This window comes from Chiloscyllium plagiosum, chromosome 6 (assembly GCF_004010195.1).
Source record: "Chiloscyllium plagiosum isolate BGI_BamShark_2017 chromosome 6, ASM401019v2, whole genome shotgun sequence".
NCBI lineage: Eukaryota > Metazoa > Chordata > Chondrichthyes > Orectolobiformes > Hemiscylliidae > Chiloscyllium > Chiloscyllium plagiosum.
In genome coordinates, this window is record NC_057715.1 from 2205559 (window position 1) to 2232266 (window position 26708).

The 26708-nt window shown below is 40.9% G+C and overlaps 1 protein-coding gene across 2 annotated transcripts in view; it reads left to right on the forward strand.

Annotated features, from left to right (window-relative positions):
- LOC122550431 (protein diaphanous homolog 3-like) overlaps positions 1-26708 on the forward strand; it is a 577944-nt gene that overhangs the window by 86539 nt on the left and 464697 nt on the right. For both annotated transcript variants that reach the window (XM_043691160.1, XM_043691161.1), the window contains exon 5: positions 9869-10005. In XM_043691160.1, the coding sequence (XP_043547095.1) occupies positions 9869-10005 (137 nt within the window). The remainder of the gene's footprint in view (positions 1-9868; positions 10006-26708) is intronic.

A 26708-nucleotide genomic window follows, 5' to 3' on the forward strand; every position in this document is an offset into this window, starting at 1 on the left:
GTTTTGCATTTCTTGCGGTTGCAGGGGAAGGTGCCGGGAGTGGAGATTGGGTTGGTGGGGATTGTGGACCTGACAAAGGAGTCACGGAGGGAGTGGTCTTTTCGGAATGCTGATAGGGGAGGGGAGGGAAATATATCCCTGATGGTGGGGTCCGTTTGGAGGTGGCAGAAATGACGACGGATGATATGATGTATCTGGAGGTTGGTGGGGTAGTAGATGAGGACCAGTGGGATTCTGTCCTGGTGGCAATTGGAGGGGCGGGGCTCAAGGGCAGAGGTGCAGGAAGTAGAGGAGATGCGGTGGAGAGCATCGTCGATCACGTCTGGGGGGAAATTGCGGTCTTTGAAGAAGGAGGCCATCTGGGTTGTTTGGAATTGGAGCAGATGCGGCGGAGACGAAGGAATTGGGAATATGGGATGGTGTTTTTACAGGGGGCAAGGTGGGAGGAGGTGTAGTCTAGGTAGCTGTTTTGGTAAAGTGGATGAACTGTTCATCCTCCTCGTGGGAGCACGAGGCAGCCCCGATACAGTCATCGATGTAGCGGAGGAAAAGGTGGGGGGTGGTGCCAGTGTAGCTGCGGAAGATGGACTGTTCCACATATCCTACGAAGAGGCCGGCATAGCTGGGGCCCATGCGGGTGCCCATGGCTACTCCTTTGGTTTGGAGGAAGTGGGAGAATTGGAAAGGGAAGTTGTTCAGAGTGAGGACCAGTTCAGTCAGTCGAAGGAGAGTGTCAGTGGAAGGGTACTGGTTGGTACGGCGGGAAAGGAAGAAGCGGAGGGCTTTGAGTCCTTCGTGATGGGGGATGGAGGTGTACAGGAAATGGATGTCCATGGTGAAGATATCCCATATTTCCTAAGTCTGACACTGTAAATCCTGTATTTCCTTCTCCCTCATATGCTTGTCTAGTTTCTGCTTAATTGCCTCGGTATTATTCACTTATTATTGTTGCCTGTGCAAGCATACTTCACATTCTTACCATTCACATGTTAAAAAAGTTTGTCCTGGATTCCCTATTTAACTTCTTGATGACCACCGTACTTTGATGGTTTTGCTGATTCCTTTGATTCCACCCTTGGGTTATTGTGTGGAATTTGCACATTCTTCCGGATCTGTAGTGTTTCCTCTGGATGCTCCGGTTTCCTCCCACAGTCTAAAGATATGCAGGTTGGTTGGATGAGCTGTGGGAAATGCAGGCTTACAGGAATAGTGTAGGGGGTGGGTCTGTTGAGACGCTATTTGGAGGGTTGATGTGGACTTGATGGGCCGAACAGCTTGCTTCCATATTGTCGGGTTCTATGATTCAATAAGTAGAAGCATTATTTCTGTGTCTGTTTTATTAAAACCTTTGTAACTTTAAGGATCTCTATTGGATCATCCCTCAGCCTTCTTTTGAAGAGAAAAGTGGCATTGTTTGTTAATCATCTCCTCACAATAACATTGAATTATTGTATTGAAGAAAAAGACTATTCATCCCACTTTTTGTACTGGTTTTTGCAGAATTTTAACGGAGTGTCGATCAACTGCCTTTTCCCTGTAACCTTGCACATTGTTTCTAATCATCCAGTGGCTTCAATTGAATCTGCCTTCACCAACTTTCAGGCTGAGTATTCCAAATCCTAACTACTCACTTTGTATGAGTTGTTTTCTTACCTTGAACTCACTTCTTTTGTGAATCACTTTAAAACTGCATCATCATCTGGGTCTTGATCCATTTATGAGTGGAAGTAATTTCTCCCTGTAAGTACTGTCTGGACCATAGCACCACAAGATGGAGGAGCAGAAGCCAGCCATTTGTTCCATTGAGTCTGTTTTGCCATTCAATGCGATCATGGCTGATTTGATAATCTTCACCTCCACTTTCTTGCAATTTCCTCATAACCCTTGATTTCACTACTAATTATAGATCTATCCATCTCAGCCTTAAATATACTTAATGACCTAGCATTGACAACCCTCTGCGATAAAGAATTCCATAGATTCACTATCCACTGAGAGAAGAAATTCACCTTCTTCTCTGTCTTAAATATGTGGCTGCAACAGGCTTTAGCATTCACCAGTGCATGTGCTGTTAGCATCACCTTATTTTCCCATACTGATGCCAGTGCTTTTGCAGTGACTCATCTATATTTAATGACAATTAGATTCTTGTCACACTCCCTTGCAGCTTCTTGTACAGATTCAGTCTGGGAAGGTGGAGAAATGCTCGCTTGGAAAGATGGGAAGCATCGATATAATTGCAGCATAATTAGACTGCAGCGCCATATTTGTAGCAGGCAGCTGCTGCTGTTGCTGCTGTCCTATACCTTGGTCGTGATGTTATACTGCTGTGCCGAGTTCTTGCCTATACATGCTCATTGCTCTGGCTCATGATGGCGTTCACAATAAACACAACCTTATTTTCAAAAAAAAAGGAGGTGATTCTTTATTTGAAAACTGCTTTACATAAAAATGTTGAATCTGTCTGAATAAACATCCCTTCAAAATAGTTGAATTTTTAAATTTTATTTTGTGGTTCATACATTTTCATTTGAAGTCAAATAATTAGAGGTTATTTTGGGGAAGACTTATTGTGTAGGCAGAAGGTTACTGCACATCATTTTTGAAAGCCTCAACGTTTGAAATCCCAAATGGCTTTAGGTTAGGTTATTAAGAAAACCAATTCCATGCTGGCCTTGACTTTCCAGAATGCTTCTCTATGAAAAGCTCGATATGACAGATGAATGATTAAAGATGATGGATACTGTTTCTAACAGTAATACAGTTCATGTTGCTTGTGTCCCACTTCTAACAGCTCCTGCACTTAATTTGACGCACTCACTAATTAATATGATTCATTCTGCTTAATTTTACTAATATGAGCATCTACCAGTTTCAGTAAAGTAGTTCAAATCCTGAAGGAATAACGTTTTAAGATCAGTCGTAATTACAATTAATGTCTTTATTTTTACAACTTTAGCCAATTGACCAGATATTATCATACTGCGGTCAATCATTGACAAAATTTAATACTTATTATCAAAGTTGTTAGTAATGACTGTTTTGTCACAATGACTACTGTTTAATTGTAATTCTTCATTTTAAGGCTTCAAGTATTTATTTGAAGTGAAGTAGATTTGTATTATGGGTTTGCGTATCATTGACTTTATAGGCTAGCAAGTGCATTTTCATCAGATGCAGCAGGTATGCTGTGTGAGACAGTCAAAGCACTTAGTATGGAGGTGAGTGGAAAAGTCCAAGCATACGTTTGGTACAAGTAGAAGGTACATTATTGAAGTTTTAAACAAATTGCAAAGCCAGCAATGTTGTGACTGAAATCAACAAATAGTTTTGTTGCTAATGTGTTTCCCTTTGTGCCTTAAGCACTCAGGGCCAGTAAATTATACAACTTCCATTTATTTTCTTCTTTTAGAATTCCAGACCCAAACAAAGTGAGTTAAATGCAAGTTTCTAGTCTGAACTGATTTTCTGGCAAATTGACTTCCTACTGAATTCAACAGTCAATGACAAAGTTGAAGTGGTTGAGCAGGTGAAGGACCGTATTTCCCGAGAAGGTATAGGAATCTCAGTCTTTAAATTTATTTAAGGGATGGTGACGGAAGGTTATTTTTCAGACAGGAGACCTCTGACCAGTGGTGTATCCCAAGGATTGGTGCTGGATCTGCTTTTCATCATTTATATTTAATGATTTGGATATGAATATAGTTACTAAGTTTGGAGATGACGCCAAAATTGATGGTGTAGTAGATAATGAAGAAGGTTATCGCAGAGTTCAATGGGACCTTGATCAGATGGACCGAGGAGTGGCAGATGGAATTTAGTTTAGATAAATGTGAGGTGTTGCATTTGGTAAGGCAAATCAGGGCAGTTAATGGCAAGGTCTTGGGGAGTGCTGCCGAACAAAGGGACCTTGGAGTGCAGGTGTGGAGTTACAGGTAGAAAGGATAATGAAAACAGTACTTGGCAAGCTTGCCTTCATTAGTCAGTGCATTGAGTATAGGAGTTTTTTAGATTAGATTACTTACAGTGCGGAAACAGGCCCTTCGGCCCAACAAGTCCACACCGACCTGCCGAAGCGCAACCCACCCAGACCTATTCCCCTACATTTACCCCTTCACCTAACACTACGGGCAATTTAGCATGGCCAATTCACCTAACCTGCACATTTTTGGATTGTGGGAGGAAACCAGAGCACCCGGAGGAAACCCACGCAGACACGGGGAGAATGTGCAAACTCCACACAGAGAGTCGCCTGAAGCGGGAATTGAACCCATGTCCCGGGCGCTATTTTAGAATACCACATTCTGTTCTCGTTCTGGTCTCCCCGATGTAGAAAAGATATTGTTCAGAAAAGGTTTACATGCCCTAACAGATTTATTGTAAATAAGATCTTGATTATGGCTATTATTAATTGCTATAAATTATAAATTTCCTTTAAGTAAGGAAGTTTACCATACACGTGACTGCAGACCCACAGAAACATAGATGACTATTAACTATCTCTGTGATTTCCTCACAAGCTACCTTGTTCAAGGACAATTAGGAACGCCCAGCAAATATTGACCTCAGCAGTGATGTGAGTATCATTGGCATCTGAAGAATTTACGAGCTGGTTCCTGTTTGTTGACTTCTACTTTGAGAATGAGGTTGAGATCTTTGCAAGTTTTCCTGCTTTGCATTAAACATGGCTGATTGAGAGTAAAATGCACAATTTTTGAGATGTCCCCTATCTTTGTGCCAGCAGACATTTGACATGGGGATTGATGGACCTTATAGTTTGCTAAAATGGAGACTATAGGACAATTGCTTTACAGCCGTTTAATTTCATTGGATAGTGTTGTGGCTGCTGCTTCTGTGCCTAATTTAAATGTATGATGGATGTTAGCTTCAATGTTAGTGCTCTAATTTGATTTTCAGTTTTTGTGATGTCTCCAGCAAAGTGTTTGTTTTCTGTAAGGATTCTTTTAGAAGCAGTTGATCACTGCTTTAAAATGTTGGCTTTTTAAAGATAGCCACTCTTTTAAAACAATTATTGTGATTGCAGCCATAGCATTTGATGGTATGGGTGAACCTTCTTTCTACCTGTGGAGCTCAGTGCCATGCAGGCACCTTATGAAAGGTCATGTCTTTACTAGAAGAAAGTGAGGACTGCAGATGCTGGAGATCAGTGGAAGTGTGTGGTGTTGGAAAAGTCATTCAGGCAGCATCCGAGGAGTTGGGGAATCGATGTTTCAGGCATAAGCCCTTCATCAGGAATGAGGCTTGTGGGCCAAGGGGCCTGAGGGATAAATGGGAGGGGCATGGGACTGGGGGGAAGGCAGCTGAGAATACCATAAGTAGATGAAGGTGGGGATGAAAGTGGTAGGTCAGAGAGGAGGGTGGAGCGTAGAGGTGGAAAGGAAGATGGATAGGTAGGACAAGTCACGAGGGCAGTGCCGAGTTGGAAGGTTGGATCTGGGATAAGATGGTGGGGAGGGGAAATGGAGAAACTGGTGAATTGCACATTGATCCCATGTGGTTGGATGGTCCCAAGGCGGAAGATGAGGTATTCTTCCTGCAGTTGTCGGGTGATTAGGGTTTGGCGATGGAAGAGGCCCAGGAACTGCATGTCCTTGGCGGAATGGGAGGGTGACTTAAAATTTCCAACCACCGGGTGGTGGGGTTTGTTAGTGAGGGTGTCTCAAAGATGTTCTCTGAAACAATCCGCAAGTTAGCGTCCTGTCTCCGCAATGTAGAGGAGACCACATCGAGTGCAACGGATACAGTAGGTGACGTGTGTGCAAGTACAGGCAAATTTCTGTCGGATGTGGAAGGATCCTTTGGGGCCTTGGATGGAGATGAAGGGGAAGGTGTGGGCGCAGGTTTGCACTTCTTCGGGTGCCAGGGGAAGGTGCTAGGAGAGAGGGTGGGTTGGTATGGGGCGTGGACCTGACAAGAGAGTTGCGGAGGAGAATGGTCCTTCTGAAACACAGATAGAGGTGGAGAGGGAAATATATCTCTGGTGATGGGGTCTGTTTATAGGTGGTGGAAATGGCGGAGGATGATGCGAGATATCCAGACTCTGGATGATACAGTTACAATGAAGGAACAGTAAATTAGTTCCAAGTCAAAATTGCTTGTATTTTTTGGATGGAAAATAATAAATGGTGGTGTTCCCATGTGTCTGTTGCCCTTGTCCTTTGTGTGTTTAGTAGACTACTGATGGAGTCTGAATGAGTGCTGCAGTATACCCTGCAGACAGTACATATTGCAGTCACTGTGGAATTGAGTATCTGTTTTGCATTGGTGGCTGATAGATGAAGCTGGCTACCTTGTTCTGTTTGTGAGCTTGTTGACTGTCTTTTTGTAGTTGACCACATCCAATTACATGGAGGATATTCCTTCACAGTCCTAACTTGTACCTTGTAGATGGAGGACAGGAAATGGGAGACAATTGGAAAGTTATTCATTGCATGATTCCCAGCCTCTGACCTTCTCTTGTAGCCACAGTATTTATATTGCTGGTCCAGCTTAGTTTTTGGTCAATTGTAATCCCCTGGTGTTGGCAGTGATAGATTCAGTGATGGTAATGGCATTTGATGACATGGAAGATATTTTCTTTTGGAGATGGTCATTGCTCAGTCCTGGTGTGTCATGGAAAATTGTTATATTCTCTCTTGTCGGAGATGGTCATCACCCAGACCTGTTGTGGCATGAATGATACTTTTTACCTGACAATCCAAAAGTGAATGTTGCTTAGATCTTGCTACATTTGGCAGCAGTATATGAGAAGTTGCAAATGGTATTGAACATTGAACAATCATCAACGAATAATCCTGCCTCTGACCTTATAATGGAGAAAAAGTTATTGATGAAGCAACTGAAATTGATTGGGTCAAGGGAACGTGGTGATGTACTGGAATGGAGATGACTGGCCTCCAACACCTACAACCATCTTCTTTTGTGCTTGGTATGACTCCAACCAGCAGACAGTTTTCCCTGATTCTGATTGTTTTTAGTTTTGCTCAGGCTCCTTGATACCACACCTGTTTGAATGGTGCTGTGATATTGAGGGCAGTAATCTGCCCTCCAGAGCTCAACTCTTTTGTCCATGTTTGAATCAAGGTTGTAATGAATTCAGGAGCTAAGTGGCTCTTGTGGAGCCTAAGCTGAGCATTGGTGTGCAGGTTATTCTTTTGCAAATGCTATTTGATTGCAGTATCAGTGATTCCTTCTATCACTTTGCTGAGGTCTGACAGTCGACTGAAGGGCAGCAATTGGTAAGTTTGGTTTTGCCCTGCTGTTTGTTGATGGGACTTACCTAGGTTATTTCCCACATTGTTGTGTAGCTGTCAATATTGTAGCTGAACTGGAACAGATTTATTAGGTTTGCAGTTGAGAGTGTGGTGCTGGAAAAGCACAGCAGGTCAGGCAGCATCCGAGGAGCAGGAGAGTCCATGTTTTGGGTATAAGTTGACTCTCTGCTTCTTGGATGCTGTCTGACCTGCTGTGCTTTTCTAGCACAACACTCGTGACTCTAATCTCTAGTATCTGCAGTCATCAATTTAGCCTTATTAGGTTTGCGGCTATTTCTGAAGTTCAAGCCCTCATGTTGTCAGGTTCCATTGCCTTTCTGGGATGCTGTACTTTCATCTGTTTATTGATATCATGTATAGAATCATAGAGATGTACAGCATGGAAACAGACCTTTTGGTCCAACCCGAGTGAATCAGCATCTGTGATGCTGGGAACTTCTGGAAGAGACTGAAATGAATCATCTATTCCATACTTCTGCCTGAAGATGGATGCAAATGTTTTTGCCACACCTTTTGCATTGATGAGCTGGGCTTCCTGTTGCTGAGTATGTTTATGTATTCTCCCGTTCTTATTCTTGTTTAATTGCTCAGCATCATTTATGATCTGATGTGGCAGGACTATAGAATTTAAATTTGGTCTGTTAGCTGCGGGATTGTTTTGTCCTGTCAATTGCATGCAGTTTATGCTTTATGGCATCCATGTTATCGCTTCACCAGATTGATACCATATTTTTAGGTATGCCTGGTGCTGCTCCTGGCGTGCTCTTTCGCATTCTTTATTGAGTTAGGGTTGATCTTCTGGCCTGGAGATAATGGTCAAGTTGGGGGATATACCAAACCATGAAGGTACCGTTTGATTTGGCACCTCATGGGGGCCCAGTTTTGAGGAGTTAGATTTGTTCAAACTTTGTTCTATGTAGCACAAATGGCGATGCCTCCTGATACGATGGTATCCTAAATATGAAGATAGGACATGGCCTCCATAATGAATGTGTCATGGTCACTTTTATCGATGCTTTATTCAACAGATGCATCTGTAACAGGTAAAGATAAGTTTTCCCCTTGCTTCCTTTCAAGATATAGTTTAGCAGCTATGTTCATTGAGACTCAATAGCTTTGTCAGTATTGGTGCTGCTGAGTCACTCTTGCTGGTGGACTTTGAAGTCCCCTACTCATTCTGTACATTCCGTGCACTTGCTACCAATTGTCCTTTCTCAAAATGGCGTTCGACATGGAAAATTACCGATTCATTAGTTGAAGGAGAGGGCTTGGTGACAGTGAGTTGAAAGTTTCCTACCCCTGTTTGAACACATGCCAGAAGACTTCACGGAATCAGAAGTTCATCTTGGGCGTCTCCAGGTAGCTCCTTCCTGATTGTGTGTTATCACTATCTGCTCTACCATAAATAGGAAAGGTGAAGGTGGGAAACTACAGCCATCAAGTTTAGGGCAATTTATGCCTGAACTCCATGAAGTCTACCCTGTACTGTCATGATTTTGAGATGCCGGTGTTGGACTGCGGTGTACAAAGTTAAAAATCACACAACACCAGGTTATAGTCCAACAGGTTTAATTGGAAGCACACTAGCTTTCGGAGCGACGCTCCTTCATCAGGTGATTGTGAATCACCTGATGAAGGAGCGTCGCTCCGAAAGCTAGTGTGCTTCCAATTAAACCTGTTGGACTATAACCTGATGTTGTGTGATTTTTAACTCTGTACTGTCATGTGTGAGTTGGTGCAGTACAAGGGGCAGTGTAATTACTGAGCAGAGATTCTGGGGGCAAACTGACTTTTGAGCGGGTGCATCTTTGATATGCAAAGTGCATCTTCTGAAGATACTACTTCTCCTTCCTTCCAGCACTTTTAAAATGTTTGTGAGAAAAACAGATTGTCCACTTCAACTTCCCCACCCATGCCAACCATGATAAGGAGTTGGTGGAGTAATAATTGTTTCATTTAACTTTTAATTATTTATTTAGATGTGACCAATATTGATGCCAGTCCATACTTCACATTACAGATTAAAGTTCCAAAATGGATACAAAGATGGTGGGCAAGGTGCCTGCTCTATTTTACATTTACCCCACCGTCCTGAAAACACACGTAATGTGACCATATAGTATCCAGCTAATATTTGTTAATTTGTGTTGTAAAGATGCTATGTGCAGTCTTGTTGTCTCTTATTTATTAAAAAATAAACCCAAATAAAGCTGGGAAATCTGATTTCAAAGGGAAGATGACTTTGGATTTTGTCTGTCAATCTAAATAATTATTTGTTTGATCCATCTCGCCATAGAATTTGATGACATAACTACAGAATGTGTAGCCCAATACAGCACACGTAATGTGTGGAATAAGGATATATATCCTTTAACATTTGAAATATTATGAAATATTATTATAAATCAATCAATCAATATTTGTTAATTTTGAGAACAATTCAAAAGTATTAAAAAAATGTTTTATTTTGAGTATAATGACACTCTTTTCCCTTTTCACAGTTGTGTTGAACACTATTATTCAAATTTGCCAAACCAAATCATGTTCTCAGTGTGATTTTTGTTATTTTTCAGGGCTCTTTGAAAAACAGACAATATACTGCTACCTTACCCCATGAATTCATCCATGAGCTAAAATCTGGCATTGCAGATGAAAGACTTTGCAGTTTTCTGGAATCCCTCCGCGTATCCTTGACCAGCAATCCTATCAGGTAAAGAAGATATATTACATGTTTGGATCAGGCACTTGTAGAATGTTATAGAGTCATAGAGATGTACAACACGGAAACAGACCCTGCGGTGCAACTTGTCCAATGCTGACCAGATATCCTAACCTAATCTAATCCCATTTGCCAGCACTTGGCCCATATCCCTCTAAATCCTTCCTATTCATATGCCCATCCAGATGCCTTTTAAATGCTCTAATTGTACCAACCTCCACCACCACTTCTTCTGGCAGCTCATTCTAGACACACACCACCCTCTGTATGAAAATGTTGCCCCTTAGGTCCCTTTTATGTTTTTCCCTTCTCACCCTAATCCTATGCCCTCTCATTTTAGAATCCCCCATCCCCAGGAAAAAGACCTTGTCTATCTATCCATGCCTCTCATGATTTTATAAACCTCCACAAGGCTATCCCTCAGCCTCCGATGCTCCAGGGAAAACAGCCCCCGCGTGTTCAGCCTCTCCCTACAGCTAAAATCCTCTAACCCTGGCTACATTCTTGTAAATCTTATCTGAATCATTTCAAGTTTCACAATGTCCTTCTGATAGGAAAGAGACCAGAATTGCATGCATGATTTCAAAAGTGGCCTAACCAACGTCATGTATAGCTACAACATTACCTCCCAACTCCTAAACTCAGTGCTCTGACCAATAAAGGAAAGCATACCAAATACCACCTTCACTATCCTATCGACCTGCGACTCTTCTTTTAAGGAGCTATGAACCTGCACTCCAAGGTCTCTTTATTCAGCAACACTCCCTCGGACCTTACCATTAAGTGTATAAGTTCTGCTAAGATTTGCTTTCCCAAATTGCAGCACCTCACATTTATCTGAATTAAACTCCATCTGCCCATTGGCCCATCTGGTCAAGATCCTGTTGTAATCTGAGGTAACCTTCTTCGCTGTTCACTACACCTCCAATTTTGGTGTCATCTGCAAACTTACTAGCTATACCTCTTATGCTCACACCCAAATCATTTATATAAATGGTGAAAAGTAATGGACCCAGCACCGATCCTTGTGGCACTCCACTGGTCACAGGCCTCCAGTCTGAAAAACAACCCTCCACCACCATCCTCTGTCTTCTGCCTTTGATTCAGTTCTGTATTCAAATGGCTAGTTCTCCCTGTATTCCGTGAGATCTACCCTTGCTAACCAGTCTCCAATGGGGAACCTTGTCGCACTCCTTACTGAAGTCCAAATAGATCACATCCACTGCTCTGCCATTATCAATCCTCTTTGTTATTTTTTCAAAAAACTCAATCAAGATCCAGGGACATGATCTCCCATATTTCTTAACTTGATCACTGTCGCCTTGCTCGCTCGTGCAGCCACTCTGTACCACTTTGCAACCATATTACAACTACCTCAAAGCTTACTTTCTTACCTTGCTTAGTGTCATCAGCAAAATTGGTTGCATTGCAATCAGAACTTGTTCAACTCTGCAAGCCCAAAAGTGCACCATTTTGGTATTCTTTTTGTTCTCTTTACTAATTCTCAATTCCTGCTAGCATATTTTCCTAATCACTTAAACCATAGCCTGTTTAATTATCTATTTTGTGTCATGTTATTTGGCCCATTGAGACTTTTTGACCCATTGTGCCCTTGCCAGTCATCAAACTCCTATCTACTCTCATCGCATTTCCCAGCATTTGGCTCGCAGCCTTGTGTGCCTTGGCATTTGAAATGTTTGTCTAAATATTCTGTAAATGATGGGATAGTTCTGACTTCTGTAACCATTTCAGGCAATGAATTCCAGATACCCACCACTAATTTCTCCTTAAATTCTCTCCAAACCTACTGCCGCTTAACTTAAATCTATTTTTAACTTCCTCTTAATTGACTCCTCTAGCAAATGGAAATGTTTCTTCCTATTGACCCTATCTATACCTCTTATAATGGGGTAGATCTTGATCAAGTCCCTATCTGGCTTCTCTACTGCATGTAACACAACTCAAGCCGGTGTAATCTTTCTTCAGAGCTGAAATGCTCCAGCTCAGGCAGGATTCTGGCAAATCTCCTCTGTACTCTCTCCAATGCAATCATATCTTTCTTGTAGTATGGTGACCAGAACAGTACACCAGCTGTGGCCTAACCATTATACAAACAGCTCTTTCATAACTTCCTGTTTTCCATGCCTCGACTAAATAAGGCAATTATCTCAGATGCTTTCTTTACCACCCTATCCACCAGTCCTGCAGCCTTCAAGAATCTATGTACAAGCACACCAAGGTTCCACTGACCCTCAGTACTACCCAGATTCCTACCATTCACAATATACTCCCATACACTGTGAGATCTCAAGGGCTGTGACCCATGCAGTACCTTGTCTAAAGCCTTCTTGAAGTCCAGGCAGATTACATTGAGGCCTAAACATTGGATCATTCCAAGGAGTTGGATATAGCACCTGGCATACATAGTAGCTGTGAGTGGCACATTGTCAGAAAGATGTAAACATGTTATGTAAAGATGTTATCAGAAAGATGTGGGCGGCACAGTGACTCAGTGGTTAGCACTGCTGCCTCACAGCACCAGGGTCCCAGGTTCAATTCCAGCCTTGGGTGACTGTCTGTGGGTTTCCTCTGGGTGCTCCGGTTTCCTCCCACAGTCCAAAGATGTGCAGGTCAGATAAATTGGCCATGTTAAATTGTCCATAGTATTAGGTGCATTAGTCAGAGGAGGGTGGGTTGCTCTTCAGAGGGTCGGTGTGAACTTGTTGGGCCGAACGGCCTGTTTCCATGCTGTAGGGAATCTAATTTAGAAAGTTGAAGAGAGTGCGGAAGCAATTTATGAGAATTCAAAGTTTGGGTGAAGATTTTTAGCTCGGGTGCTCGTTGTTGTGGTTCTGTTCGCCGAGCTGGAAATTTTTGTTGCAAACATTTCGTCCCCTGTCTAGGTGACATCCTCAGTGCTTGGGAGCCTCCTGTGAAGTGCTTCTGTGGTGTTTCCTCCAGCATTTATAGTGGCCTGTCCCTGCCGCTTCCGGTTGTCAGTTTCAGCTGTCCGCTGTAGTGGCCGGTATATTGGGTCCAGGTCAATGTGTTTGTTGATGGAGTTTGTGGATGAGTGCCATGCTTCTAGGAATTCCTAGAAGCATGGCACTCATCCACAAACTCCATCAACAAACACATTGACCTGGACCCAATATACCGGCCACTACAGCGGACAGCTGAAACTGACAACCGGAAGCGGCAGGGACAGGCCACTATAAATGCCGGAGGAAACACCACAGGAGGCTTCCAAGCACTGAGGATGTCACCTAGACAGGGGACGAAACGTTTGGAACAAAAATTTCCAGCTCGGCGAACAGAACCACAACAATTTATGAGAATGGTTCCAGGGATGAGGAACCTTTGTTATGAAGATAAATTGAAGAATTGGAGAGGAGTTAGACTAAGAGGAGGTATGATAAAATGTTTCAAAACAGTCTGTTAGGAGTGCGTAAGTGGAAGAAATGTGAAAGGATACAGTAAAAAGGCAAGAGAGTTGTACTAGGCAACTCTCAGCTGAAAAATGGCGTAGACATGATGAGCTGAATTGTCTCCTATGCCATCACACTTGTGTGATTGTGTAATTTGTGTATTTACATAGTTTTTTTTGATAGTGAATACAGATACAAAGCCATAATTTAAATCCATACCTATGTCTTCTGGCTCCTTTACAAGTGGCCACTTTTACAAGTGGTCATGGCACCTATTCTTCCCTGGCTATTCTTATGCTCCTAATGTATTTAGAAAATGCCTTTAATTAATACTTTATTTTAAATGCGAATATTTGCTTTCATGGCCCTCTTTGCTCTCCTAATTTCTTTCTGTTCTGCACTGTTTATACTCATGTAGGATTTCTCTTCTTTTTAACCCTTTGTGTTTGCCAATAAGCTTCTATTTTCTTTCATTTCTACTCCTGTGTGTCCCCCAGCAACCAAGTTTCCCTGGACTTGTTTGATCCCCCTTTACCTTCACAGGAACGCATTGGTCCTGCACTCTTACCATTTCCTTTTCAAATGACTCCCACAGCTCTAATGTTGCTTTTCCTACAAGTAGTTTCTCACAGTCCACTTTTGTTCCAGCCTGTCATATTGTGTTAAAATTGTCAATCAAGGACCATCATTTCCACTACAATTTTGTCTTTCACCATAACTACTTTAAATCTAAAAATCACACAACACCAGGTTATAGTCCAACAGGTTTAATTGGAAGCACACTAGCTTTCGGAGCGACGCTCCTTCATCAGGTGAGTGTGGAGGGCTCGATCGTAACACAGAAACTATCACTGTATTCTAACAGATGAAAGGCTTAATAGACAATCAATTCTTCAATGTATAATTTCAGTTACATCACACTGCAAGTTTTTGCTATAAATTCTGTGTTACGATCGAGCCCTCCACAGTCACCTGATGAAGGAGCGTCGCTCCGAAAGCTAGTGTGCTTCCAATTAAACCTGTTGGACTATAACCTGGTGTTGTGTGATTTTTAACTTTGTACACCCCAGTCCAACACTGGCATCTCCGAATCATGACTACTTTAAATCTTACTGAGTTATGGTCACAATCATTGAAATGCACCCCAACTAAAATTTGTACTTTTTGTTCAGCTTTGTTCCCCAAAATCTTCGCAGTCCAGGACTTGGAATCCCATTAGTTGCTATTTCATGCAATTTCCATGATCAAAGAATAGAAGTTGTATTTAACTGCATTTCATCAAGTTTCTCTTTACTTAAATTATTTTTGTTTGTAACTTGTTGGTCAGTATAGACGTGGCAGACTGAAGCGTCTGTTTCTGTGGTTTATGACTTAATCCTTGCATTATAAAACTATAATTCTGAAAGCAGCATTCTAGGCAGTTGAAGTAACCAACATGCATTTGCCAAAGCAGGAACAACATTTACATGTTCTAATGAAGGGTCACTTGAGATATTAATTTTGATTTCTGTCCACAGATGCTGCCAGATCTGCTGAGTTTATCCAACAATTTCTGTATTTGTTTCATATTTCCAGCAGTTCTTTGTTTTATAACTACATTTACTGTTAAATGTTGCTATAAAATTTAACAACATTGAGCATGAGAAAACATGGCAAGATGTTTCACAGGAATGTAACAAGATAAATAATTGTGTAAGAGCTGAATGACTAAAACCTTTAAAAAAGAAAGAGTTTAAAGCACTACTTAAAAACGGTAAAGAGAAGTGATTTACAGAATTATTTGGAGGGAATTCTTGTGCTTTGTGTCGAAACAAGTGAATGTGCAGTCATTAATATAATTCTTGGGAAATTTTCAATTACATATGGACTTCAGAAATTGTATGCACTCAGGTAATGTAGATGTGGAGTTGATCAGATGGTTGTGAGGTAGTTGCTTAGAACAGCAGCATTAGAATCAACCAGAGAGCAGTCTATACAAATATATGAATGCTGGCAGGAGTTTGGTCTTTTAAAGTGGATTTGATATTCAATAAAGTGATGGCAAATTTGGTTGTAATCTCAAATCCACATCCTTTCACAACCTCTGATAATTTTCCAACCCTTGCTTATCAAGAACTATTCACCTCTGCCTAAAACTATTCTGAGTCTGCTTGCATGACTCTCTTTTCTCGAAGAGAGTTTCAATGATCCATGCCACTCAGCTGAGAGCGTTATTTTTTGCTTCATCTGTGATTTAAATGGGCAACCATTTACTTTAAAACAGTGATCCCTCATTCTAGATTCTCTTATAGGATGAAACATTCTCTCCACACCACCTTGTTAATTTGCCTCAGCATTTGATATTCAAACAAATCATGTTCTACTTTTCTAAACTCACGCAGCTACAAGCCTAGCCTTTTGAACCTCTCTTTGAAGGACAACTTTCCCATGCTAAGTATTATTCTGGTCAGTCTCCTCTGAACGGTTTCCAATGCATTTACATCTTTCCTGAAATAAGGAGTCCAATATTGTACGTAGCACTTAGATGTGATCTCACGAGTGCCTGCTATCACTGAAGCATAATTTCCCTATTTTTGTACTTAATTGCTCTTTCAATAAAGAATAACATTCTATTAGCTTTTGCACTCACTTGCTGTACCTACATATTGGCCTTTTAAGATTTATGTACAAAGACACCCAGATTCCTCTGTATCTCAAAACGTCTACAATCTACCATTATTTAAATAATATGTTTTGAAATTTCCTGCTTAAATGGACAATTTCACATTTTCCCACTCCATTTATGAGTCTTTTTCTGACTCTCTTAACCGATGTACATACCCCTTTAGCACAGCATGAAATTGAGTTATGAAGAAGACACATTTTTCTGTCATCAGGAAATTTCGCAACTATAACTTTGTCCCTCATCCAATCCTTTGTTAAAATCGTAAACAGGTGAGGCCACAGTACTGATCCCTGTGACGCGTCCTTCGTTACATCTTTCCAACTGGAGCTAGATTCATTTATACCTACTCTATGCTTCTTATTAGCCAGTCAATGTTCTAAATATGTTAATATGCTGACCTCTTCGCCATGAGCTTTTACACTCCACATTAACCTTTGTGGTACTTTATCAAATACCTTCTGGAAATTCATGAGGTAAAAGCAATGACTGCAGATGCTGGAAGAGCACAGCAGTTCAGGCAGCATCCAAGCAGCTTCGAAATCGACGTTTCGGGCAAAAGCCCTTTATCAGGAATCCTGATGAAGGGCTTTTGCCCGAAACGTCGATTTCGAAGCTCCTTGGATGCTGCCTGAACTGCTGTGCTCTTCCAGCACCACTAATTCTGGAAATTCATGTTCTTTACGCCCACAAGTTCCACTTTATCCACAAGACATGTTACTTCCACAAAGAAGTCCAATGGATCGGTTAAAGAGACCTTTTCTGTCAGCCAACAACTATATGATTTGTTCTCAGTTCGTCGAACAGTTTGGAGCTATGGGTAGAGAAAAGTGTTTGGTTTTTGCCCAACACAAAATGGCTTCCCTGTCTCTGCTGTAAAAGCTGACAATAAATATAAAGAAAACTAATTTATCTTTCTTGTAACCATAGTTGTGGTATGCTTTGGCTTTGAACTAATAAATCAGACACATTTTTGAGGTAACCAACCAACTTGTGTCACTCACCAACCTGCAGAAGGATTTGAAGGAAGATGATTAAACCAATATGCTGGCCAGTGGAAGGGTCATAAGGATCATCCCAACAACAAAACCTGGAAGCAAGGACAGTTGAACTACCTTTCCAATTTTTTTCCTCTGTCAATAATCTATTTTACCCTGTCTGTTTGTGTGTCTAAGGGTGAGTTCATAAGGGGATTAGAACTTCAATTAGTTGCCTTATATGTCAACAGTTCATAACTGTTTACTTAGACCATAAGACCATAAGACATAGGAGTGGAAGTAAGGCCATTCGGCCCATCGAGTCCACTCCGCCATTCAATCATGGCTGATGCGCATTTCAGCTCCACTTACCAGCGTTCTCCCCGTAGCCCTTAATTCCTCTAGACAACAAGAATCTATCAATCTCGGCCTTGAAGACATTTAGCGTCCCGGCTTCCACTGCACTCCGTGGCAATGAATTCCACAGGCCCACCACTCTCTGGCTGAAGAAATGTCTCCGCATTTCTGTTCTGAAATGACCCCCTCTAATTCTAAGGCTGTGTCCACGGGTCCTAGTCTCCTCGTCTAACGGAAACAATTTCCTAGCATCCACCTTTTCCAAGCCATGTATTATTTTGTACGTCTATATTCAATCTCCCCTTAATCTTCTAAACTCCAAAGAATACAATCCCAGTATCCTCAGCCGTACCTCATATGTTAGACCTGTCATTCCAGGGATCATCCGTGTGAATCGCCGCTGGGACTAGCACTCCCAGATCCCTTTGTGCTTTGGCTTTATTAATTTTCTCACCATTTAGAAAGTAGTCTATGCTTTTATTCTTTTTGCCAAAGTGCAAGACCTCGCACTTGCTCACGTTAAATTCCATCAGCCATTTCCTGGACCACTCTCCCAACCTGTCTAGATCCTTCTGTAGCCTCCCCACTTCCTCAGTACTATCTGCCTGTCCACTTGTAGCCAAAGTACAATTCCTTCAAATAAATAGGGGTTCTTGTTCAGTATAGAAGCTTGGTCTGTGCTTTCTATCAATTTGAGTCTGAAAGTCAGGCAAATTGAGGAACTTTGGGGACTTCTTAAAATATTTAACTTTTGTGGCACCTCCAGGAAGAGTGGGATTTTAATTACAGCACACCAACCCACAATGTTATAATGATTTATCAATTTTCCAGAGATAATTTCTGTAAAGAACACTCAGTTTGTTAACTTTTTTAAGTAGAATGTAGACACTCTTATCATCTATTTTTGTATTTCTGGCTTGCTTTCTCTTGTACTCTAGTTTTTCACTGCTTATTTCTTCTTTCACTATTCTTTACCATTTTAAATATTCTGTGCATTCTTCTGACATTCTATCTGTCTTTGCACAATTGTATTTTGTTTTAATTTGATGCTACCTTAAACCTTTCCATTTATCTATGAATATTGGGTCTGACCTTTGGAATTGTTTTTACTCATTGGAATATATCTTTTCTGTGTATTCTGCAATGTACCCTTGAATGTTCATCACTGTATCTTCTTTGATCTAACTTTTTAATGTAGTTGGTAAATTTGCTTGAACCAGTTTTGCTCTTATGCCACGGAAGTTGCCCTGTATCATTTTAAATTTAAGCTGTGTCCACTCCTCTCTCCCTCACACTGAGTGAAAAATACAAGCATATTATTGTTATTGCTACCTAGGGTGCCTTAATTGAGATAATTCATTAATCATGGAATGAAACAGGATTGTTTAATTATCTTTTAGTGAATTCTGCTGATGTGAAAATATATCATGCCAGCCATGGGTTCTACCATGAACAATTTTATATAGCTTTCAGATAAGTGCACCTCCTTTTTAAATGCAGTATGAATTTGAACTCAAGTCATTGGTTGTAAAGTACTTTAGGAGGTAATGATAAATTCAAGTTTCATTTACTTTTATCGTACGCTCTTTTATTCTTTGTTACTGCCAGAAATCTTTGAGCTGCAAATTAATCTTAAAATCTGAATTTCATGACTTACTCTTTTCGAACAATCAGGATGCTTGTCTTGCCATCCAGTGGAATATTAACAAAATCAGAATTTGAACAACCGAGTCATAAAGCTTCAAATTTAGAGATCCGAATCTAAAAATGGTTGAGAGACTTATTTTTCTTCTTTCCCAGTTTTCTAACCAGTGGGCTTCATACCAGGAAGCATAATTGTGAGTGCCTTAGAAATTTTGAGTATGGATAATCATGCAGATCCTTTTCAGACTATAAATTCATCAGGCTCGGATAATCTGGAATTCTGTTGTCCCACATGATAAATTTAACTTAAAAAAACCTGATTGCCATCACATCTGCTCTCAACAATCTTTACCACAGTGCTATGGTGCTGAATACTACAATTTAGCTGTCATTTGTATCTGAATAAAAAGAATTAGTAGCGAGTTTGAATCCAGTCATAAATCATGATGACTACTAATAACTTTGAATCTGTAAGGATTTGGTTTGGGATGAAAGTTCAGTTGATTGACCTTGCTTTGGTTATGTACTAATTTTAATCAAGGTATTTGTGTTTTCATTTTTACAATTAGAGGCGCAGCAGGAAAGAAACGGCACTTTTTTTGTAAGAAGTTAATGTTGCACTCTTGATCAAAAAGAAGATTAAGATTATAAAATTAATCCTGTTTAAAAATTGGAATCTGTGATTTGTTTAATAGTCAAATAAATGCATTTTTTGATGATATGCAATAAAGATTGAGGTTTTTTGTTTATCAAGAGATGGCTGCTATGTAGAACTGGATCAGGATATTGTTTAATGGACAATTAGTTTTTCTTTCTATTTTGAAAGATTTATAAATCCTTTAAAATCCACTAATCTCTGCCTGGATGTTTAATTTCCTTTTTAATGCCCTGGTCTGATGCTTTCCTGTTATTCAATGATGTTGCAAATATGATTTATGCAGAAATCTCTGGAAATCACTGCATTGTAAATTAAATTTAATTTTATGTTTATGTTGTAGAGCTATGTCAGCAAACAGCATATTATTAAAGCCATAAAACATAGGGATAGGAGCAGGCAGTTCAGGCCCTTGAGTCTGCTCTGCCATTCAGTCGAATCATGGCTGATCTGATACTTCCCATGTCCACTTTCCAGCCCTTTTCCTATTACTCTTGCTTCTCCTACTTATCAAGAATCTGTCTATCACAGCCTTCAATATGACAAGGACTCTGCCACCACAGCTCTCTGTGGCAAGATGTTCCAAAGATGCTCAGCATTTTGAGAGAAGAAATTCCTTCTCATCTCTGCCTTAAATTGGGGCTCCTTATTTCAAGATTATGCTGTCTGGTCCTATAAATGGAAACATGTGCTCAGCATTTACCCTGTCAAGTTACGTAAATATCCTGTATGTCTCAATTAGGTCACACTCATTCTTCTAAATTCTAATACCAGAGATCATCCTCATAAGCCTTCTCTGAACTGCCTCCAATGAAATAATGTATTTTCTTAAATAATGGGACCAAAACTGCTCACAGTACGACAGTGATTGAGAGGAGATCTGATAGAGGTCTACAAAATTATGAGAGGCATAAGTAGGGTGGATAGTCAGAGACTTTTTCCCAGGATTGAGGTTTCAATTACAAGGGGGCATAGATTCAAGATGAGAGGGGGAAAATTTAAGGGAAATGTGCGAATGAAGTTTTTCATGCAGAGGGTGTTAGGAGCCTGGAACTAGAAGACTTGGTGAAAGCAGGCATGTTGGTGATACTTAAGAGCCATCTGGATGGTTACATGAAAAGGGAGGGGATAGAGGGATATGGACTGAAGAAGGACAGAAGTTTTGTTTTGTTGTTTAATTAGGTCACGATGATTGGCACAGGCTTGGAGAGCTGAAGGGCCTGCTCCTAGGCTGTACTTCTCTTTTGTTCTTCTTTTGTTCTTTTGTACTCCAGATGTGGTTTCACCAGCACCATGTTTAGTTACAATAAGATATCCCTACTCTTATTCTCCAACCTGTTTGAAGTAAGAGCCAGCATTCTATTAGCCTTTCTGATTTTCTGCTGTCCCTGTGTGCTAGCTTTCTGTGTTTATACACAAGTGCCCACAAGTCCCTTTGTATTGCAGAATTCTGCAGTTCTCTCCATTTAAATAATACTGTTCTTTTGTCCTCTATTCCAAAATGAACGATTTCACATTTTCCCACATTGTGCTCCATTTGCCAACTTTTTGTCCACTTGTTTAACCTATTGCTATCTTTTTGTAAACTGTATCCCTCTTGATGGTCTTCAAAGCTGTTCTTACTTAGAATATTATTGTTTTTAATTACTGATGTTGTAGATATTTTTAGGTTTATTTCATAAACAATATACGCCTCTCTCAGTGCATCGCAGTTGAAGGATTCTAAGTCTCATTCTGTTTTTCATCACATAGAAATTAAGAAAGAATAATTAAGTGTGAGATAACTAAGAAATTGAATTGTCCACTCCCAACGCATAGGCCTGGGCAAGGTCTATGGAGAAGTTCAGCTGCTCAAATGTCATGGATCCTCTTTAAACTCCCCTGGTTGAATCCAAAGGAATGCACAACACTTTGTTTGACGCAAGCTTGCTTGGCGTAGTTGCTGTGAACACTAGAAATTTTGACTCTGCTGCCAGATTTTCTTTCCTCAAGAATTTAATCATTTGGCCTTCAACTCTGACAAGGTGTCCACAAGGCAAGGGGGCTATTCAAACAATGTTGGTTTGTTGGTGAAGAGAGTTTGCCTCTTGATGTCTCTGGTGTACTCTTTTTGAATACAGCAAATGATTAAGGCGCTATCGCAGATCCTTGCAGGGCATCACAGGGCACAAGTGATCATAATTCTGTTAATTTTCAAATGGTTATAGAAAAGGATAGAACTAACCAAAAAGTTAAAGTTCTAAATTGGAGTAAAGCCAATTTTGATGTTCGTAGATAGGAACTTTCAAAAGCTGATTAGAGGATGCTATTCACAGATAAAGGGGGGAAGTTGGAAGATGAAGGCTTTTAAAAATGAGGTGGGAATGCTAGCGTTGGACTGGGTGGAAAAATTCAGAGGTTACACAAGATCAGGTTATAGTCAAACAGGTTTATTTAAAATCACAAGCTTTCAGAGCACTGTTCTGAAAAATGGTGATTTTAAACAAACCTCTTGGACTACAACCTGGTCTTGTTTGACTTATAATTTTAAAAATGAGGTAACAACCGTATATTCCTGTTACTGTGAAGGGCAAGACAGGTAAATGTAGGGAATGCTGGATGACTACAGAAATTGAAGTTCGAGGCAAAGAAAAGAAGGAGGCAAATATCAGATATAGACTGCTGGGATCGAGTGAATCCTTAGAGGAGTATAAGGGCAGTAGGAGTCTACTTAAGAGGGAAATCAGGAGTCCTGTGACCTGCGGTGTGTCACAAAGCTTGGTGCCGGATCCACTCCTTTTCATCATTTTTAAAATTATTTGGATGTAAATATGGGAGGTATAGTTAGTAAGTTTGCAGAGGACACCAAAATATGTGATGTAGTGGTCAGTGAAGCTGATTACCTCAGTATACAATGGGACCTTGTTCAGATGGGTCAATAGGCTGATGAGTGACAGATGGAGTTTAATTGAGATAAATGTGAGGTGCTGCATTTTGGTAAGGCAAACCAGGACAGGACTGATACAGTTAATGGTGGGGCCTTGAGGTTTGTTATCGAGCAAAGCGACCTGGGGAATCAGGTGCATATTCCTTGAAAGTGCAGTCGCAGGTAGGCAGGGTGATGAAGAAAACATTTGGCATGCTTGCCTTCATTTGTCATAACATTGAGTATAGGAGTTAGGACATCATGCTGTAGTTGTGAAGGACATTGGTGGGACCACTTTTAGAATATTTTGTACAGTTCTGGTCACCCTTCTATAGCAAGACTGAGAGGGTGCAAAAAAGATTAACCAGGATGTTGTTGAAACTGGAGGGTTTGAGTTATAGGGAGAGATGGAATAGACTATGGCTGTTTTCCCTGGAGTATCATAGGTTGAGGAGTGACTTTATGGAGGTTTATGAAATCATGAGGGACATGGATAAAATGAACAGCCCAAGGCAGTTTTCCCAGGATGAGGAAGTCAAAACTAGAGAGCATAGAATTAAGGTGAGAGGAGAAAGATTCAAAAACGACCTGAGGGGTGGTGTGTGATTGTAAGTGGTGGAGGCAGGTACAATTACAACATTTAAAAGACACCTGGATGCGTATATGAATAAGAAGGGTTTGGAGAGTTACGAACCAAATGCTGGACAATGGGACTAGGTCACATTGGGATGTCTGGTTGGTGCAGACAAGTTGGGCTGAAGGATCTGTTTATGTGCTGTTTGGCATTATGACTGTAAATCACATTTCACAGATTCTTGTTGTAACTCACTTGTCCAGAATAAGCAACAGTTCTAGAGACTGATCATAGAAAAAGTAATTAAGAAGATATTGGAAGTGTTTCTATTTAAATTCTTCCTTTTCACTTTCTCAGTATCTCTAAATGCTTTGATCCTGATGAACTGCGTTTTATAGATTGATAATGTAGCTCATGTGCACAAGGAGACTGTGGAAATCAAATTAGATATTGAACAATTAAGGCTTCTTTGTTGCTGCTGGTTAGAAGTTGAATATTTGATAGGACATCAGGAGAAATCTCTGCTTCTCTTTAAATAGTGTTGTCTATTCACTTTCTCCTATTCAACCTAACAGGCAGGTATAATGTTTCATCCAAAGGAGCACACCTGATCATTAAACATTATCTCAGCACTGCAGCAAAATGTCATTCTTGATAATGTTCCTGAATTTTAGGTGAAGCTTGAACTCTGAACTTCCTTTGTGACTATGGCAAAGTAAAATGTCATTGCGCCTTGTGCATTGTTTTCATGTGTTCAACAACAATATCTCTTTCCTTTGCCCTTCCACTGCCATCCAGCTGTTTGGAACTGCTTTCACCTGATTCTATTCTAATTTGTCTAATTATTGCCAGACTAACACTTCTAATAGCCTCTTCAAGTTCCAATGCTATTATTTCGGGTGTCAAACAAGGATCTGTCTTTGGTGCTCTCCTTCTTATTTACATATCATCTCCCAGCAACATTATCCAAAAGTACAGTAATTTGTTCACATTTACACTATAGACATCCAGTTCTACTTCACCACCTCCTCTCTTGGCGACTTCATTATTGTTAAATCATCAGACTGCTTATCTGACATCCAGTTCAAGATGAGAACAAACTTCTTCCAAACTTAATTATGAAGAGTTTCTGTTTCAAATTTTCTTTCTGAGTAACTGATGATGTCCCTTGCTTTGGTGTTCTGCTTTGTGTGGGTATGTGACAACAAATACTCAAATAACAATGTTGATTTACTGATGGACAAAATAAAGACCTTGTCACCAAAACTTTCTATATTTTGCAATTTCTACTTAAGTAGGAGTAAAAATCATAAGAAGTTACAATAAAGTAACAGGTAAATTGTACTTATTGGGAGCTGTAAATCATACATGATAAAACAGATTTTCTGGACAGGCTAGTCTGCCTGCATAGCTTCAGTTTCAGTCTTGTAGTTCTGGCTTTTGCAAAGATTCACATTAGAGAAAAACGTTTTTGATCAATAAAAATTGCTGAAGGCAAAAATCATAAAGTTTGGGATGTTCAGATAGATGTTGGTCAAATGTACAAGGATGCTTGTTACTAAATGCATGTTATTGTCAGTGGGGACCTTTGCAGATGCAGTCATTCAGAAAATATTGACAAACTTTTCTGGAGCCTTTTAATGCGAGAGCAGCTGGACCTAGGTTTCACGTGCCACACTAGACTCGCAACACAAATATTTCCAATAACAGCAGAGCTAAACTGGGACGCTCTTTTCCTTCAGCAGGTTTCCTTCAACTACCACCAGTCTCTGCATTCAACGCATCATCCTTAAACACTTCTGCCAACTCCAAGTAGACTCCACCACTAAGAACATCTTCCCCTCCCCTCCCCTCTATCCCTCCAGTAAGGACCATTCCCTTCGCCAGTCCTTGGTTTGCGCCACTCTCCCCACCAATCCCCAGATACCTTTCCTGCAACTGGAAAAGATGCAAAACCTGTTAGCATGCCACCCCCTACTCCTCCATCCGGTGCCACAAACCGTCCTTCCAGGTGAGACAGAGGTTCACCTGCGTCTCTTCCAACCCAGTTTACTGCATCAGGTACTTCCGATATGGTCTTCTCTACAATGGGGGGACCAAACGTAAACTTAGGGAATGGTTCGCCGAGCATCTCAGCTGGGCCTGCAGGAGTCAACTGAAACTTCCAGTCACGACTCATTTTATTTCCCTTCCCATTCCCTTTCTGACATGACTATCCTCGGCTTTCTCCATTGTCATAACAAACCAAACCACAAATAGAAGGAACAACACCTCATCTTCTGCCTGGGCAGCCTACAGCCCAGAAGAGCCAACGTTGAGTTCTCCAACTTCAAATAACCTCCATTACCTTCCCCCCGACTTGCTTCCCAGCAACACCCCCTTCCACTCCTTCCATCCAACAACTTGATACATTCCTCCCATTGACCAACCAGATCGTACCGTCTACCTGTCTTCACCTATCCTCACTTCACCACCCTGCCCCCACCACGCCCTTTATCTGCAGCTCCTCTTACACCCACCCCCAGTCTTGAAGGGTTACACCTGAAACGTCGACTTCTCCACTTCCTGATACTGCCTGGATTGCTATGTTTATCCAGCATTCTGCTTGACTAATTACTCCAAATAAATAGTTCAATCAGGTGCTGAAGCCTCACTGTCGTAAACTTAGACAAATGGTCTCCAGCTGGTTATCATGAAACCTAGGACTATCAAGAAATGCCTTGATAACAAAATGTTATAATGTCCGTTCATCTACTTGATTTAAAGAAAATAGTACAGGAATCTTCACAATCTTTCAAACTCGAGTCCACAAAAACAAAATTGACCTGGATTTTCTGATGGCCAGATGATCGTTTCTGCAGGCTCCCCAAAGTTCCAAACACCGAATATATGCCTGGGAAATTGAAATTTCCATTAGGCAATTGTCCTACAGTTAGAACCCTCCAGAAATATACATTTCAGTTGGAGAATCATGGAGTTCTAGAGATGTACAGCACGGAAACTGACCCTTTGGTCCAAATTTGGAATATTCTGCTAAGGTTTAGCAAATATTTGTTCAGAAGAAGTTAGACTATTAAATACCTATCCAACTCCTGAGTAATATTCAGCGAAACCCTCAATGTATCTGATCCACCTCCCAAAAATGCCTTCTCTGGACCCCTTACATGCCCTGGACCCTGACCTTGCACTCTCCCTATCACCTCAGTAGCTGATTCCCCCTTCCTATGCCAATAGACCCCAAATTCCCCTGTTCCAGACCTCATCCCTCACTTCTTCTGCTCTGAACCCAACTTGGTCCCCTCCTCTCACCTCCAAAAAAAACTTATTCTCTATGGACCCGACACCTCTGCCCTGCCAATGGTCCTGATCCCCAACCCCTCAGAAAATATGGCCCTATAATTATGATGCCTTCATAAAGCTCAAACTTTGAAATCCCATCAGCCCCTCTCTGCCCTGTAAAATTCAGCCCATTTCTTTTTTTAACCCACAGGC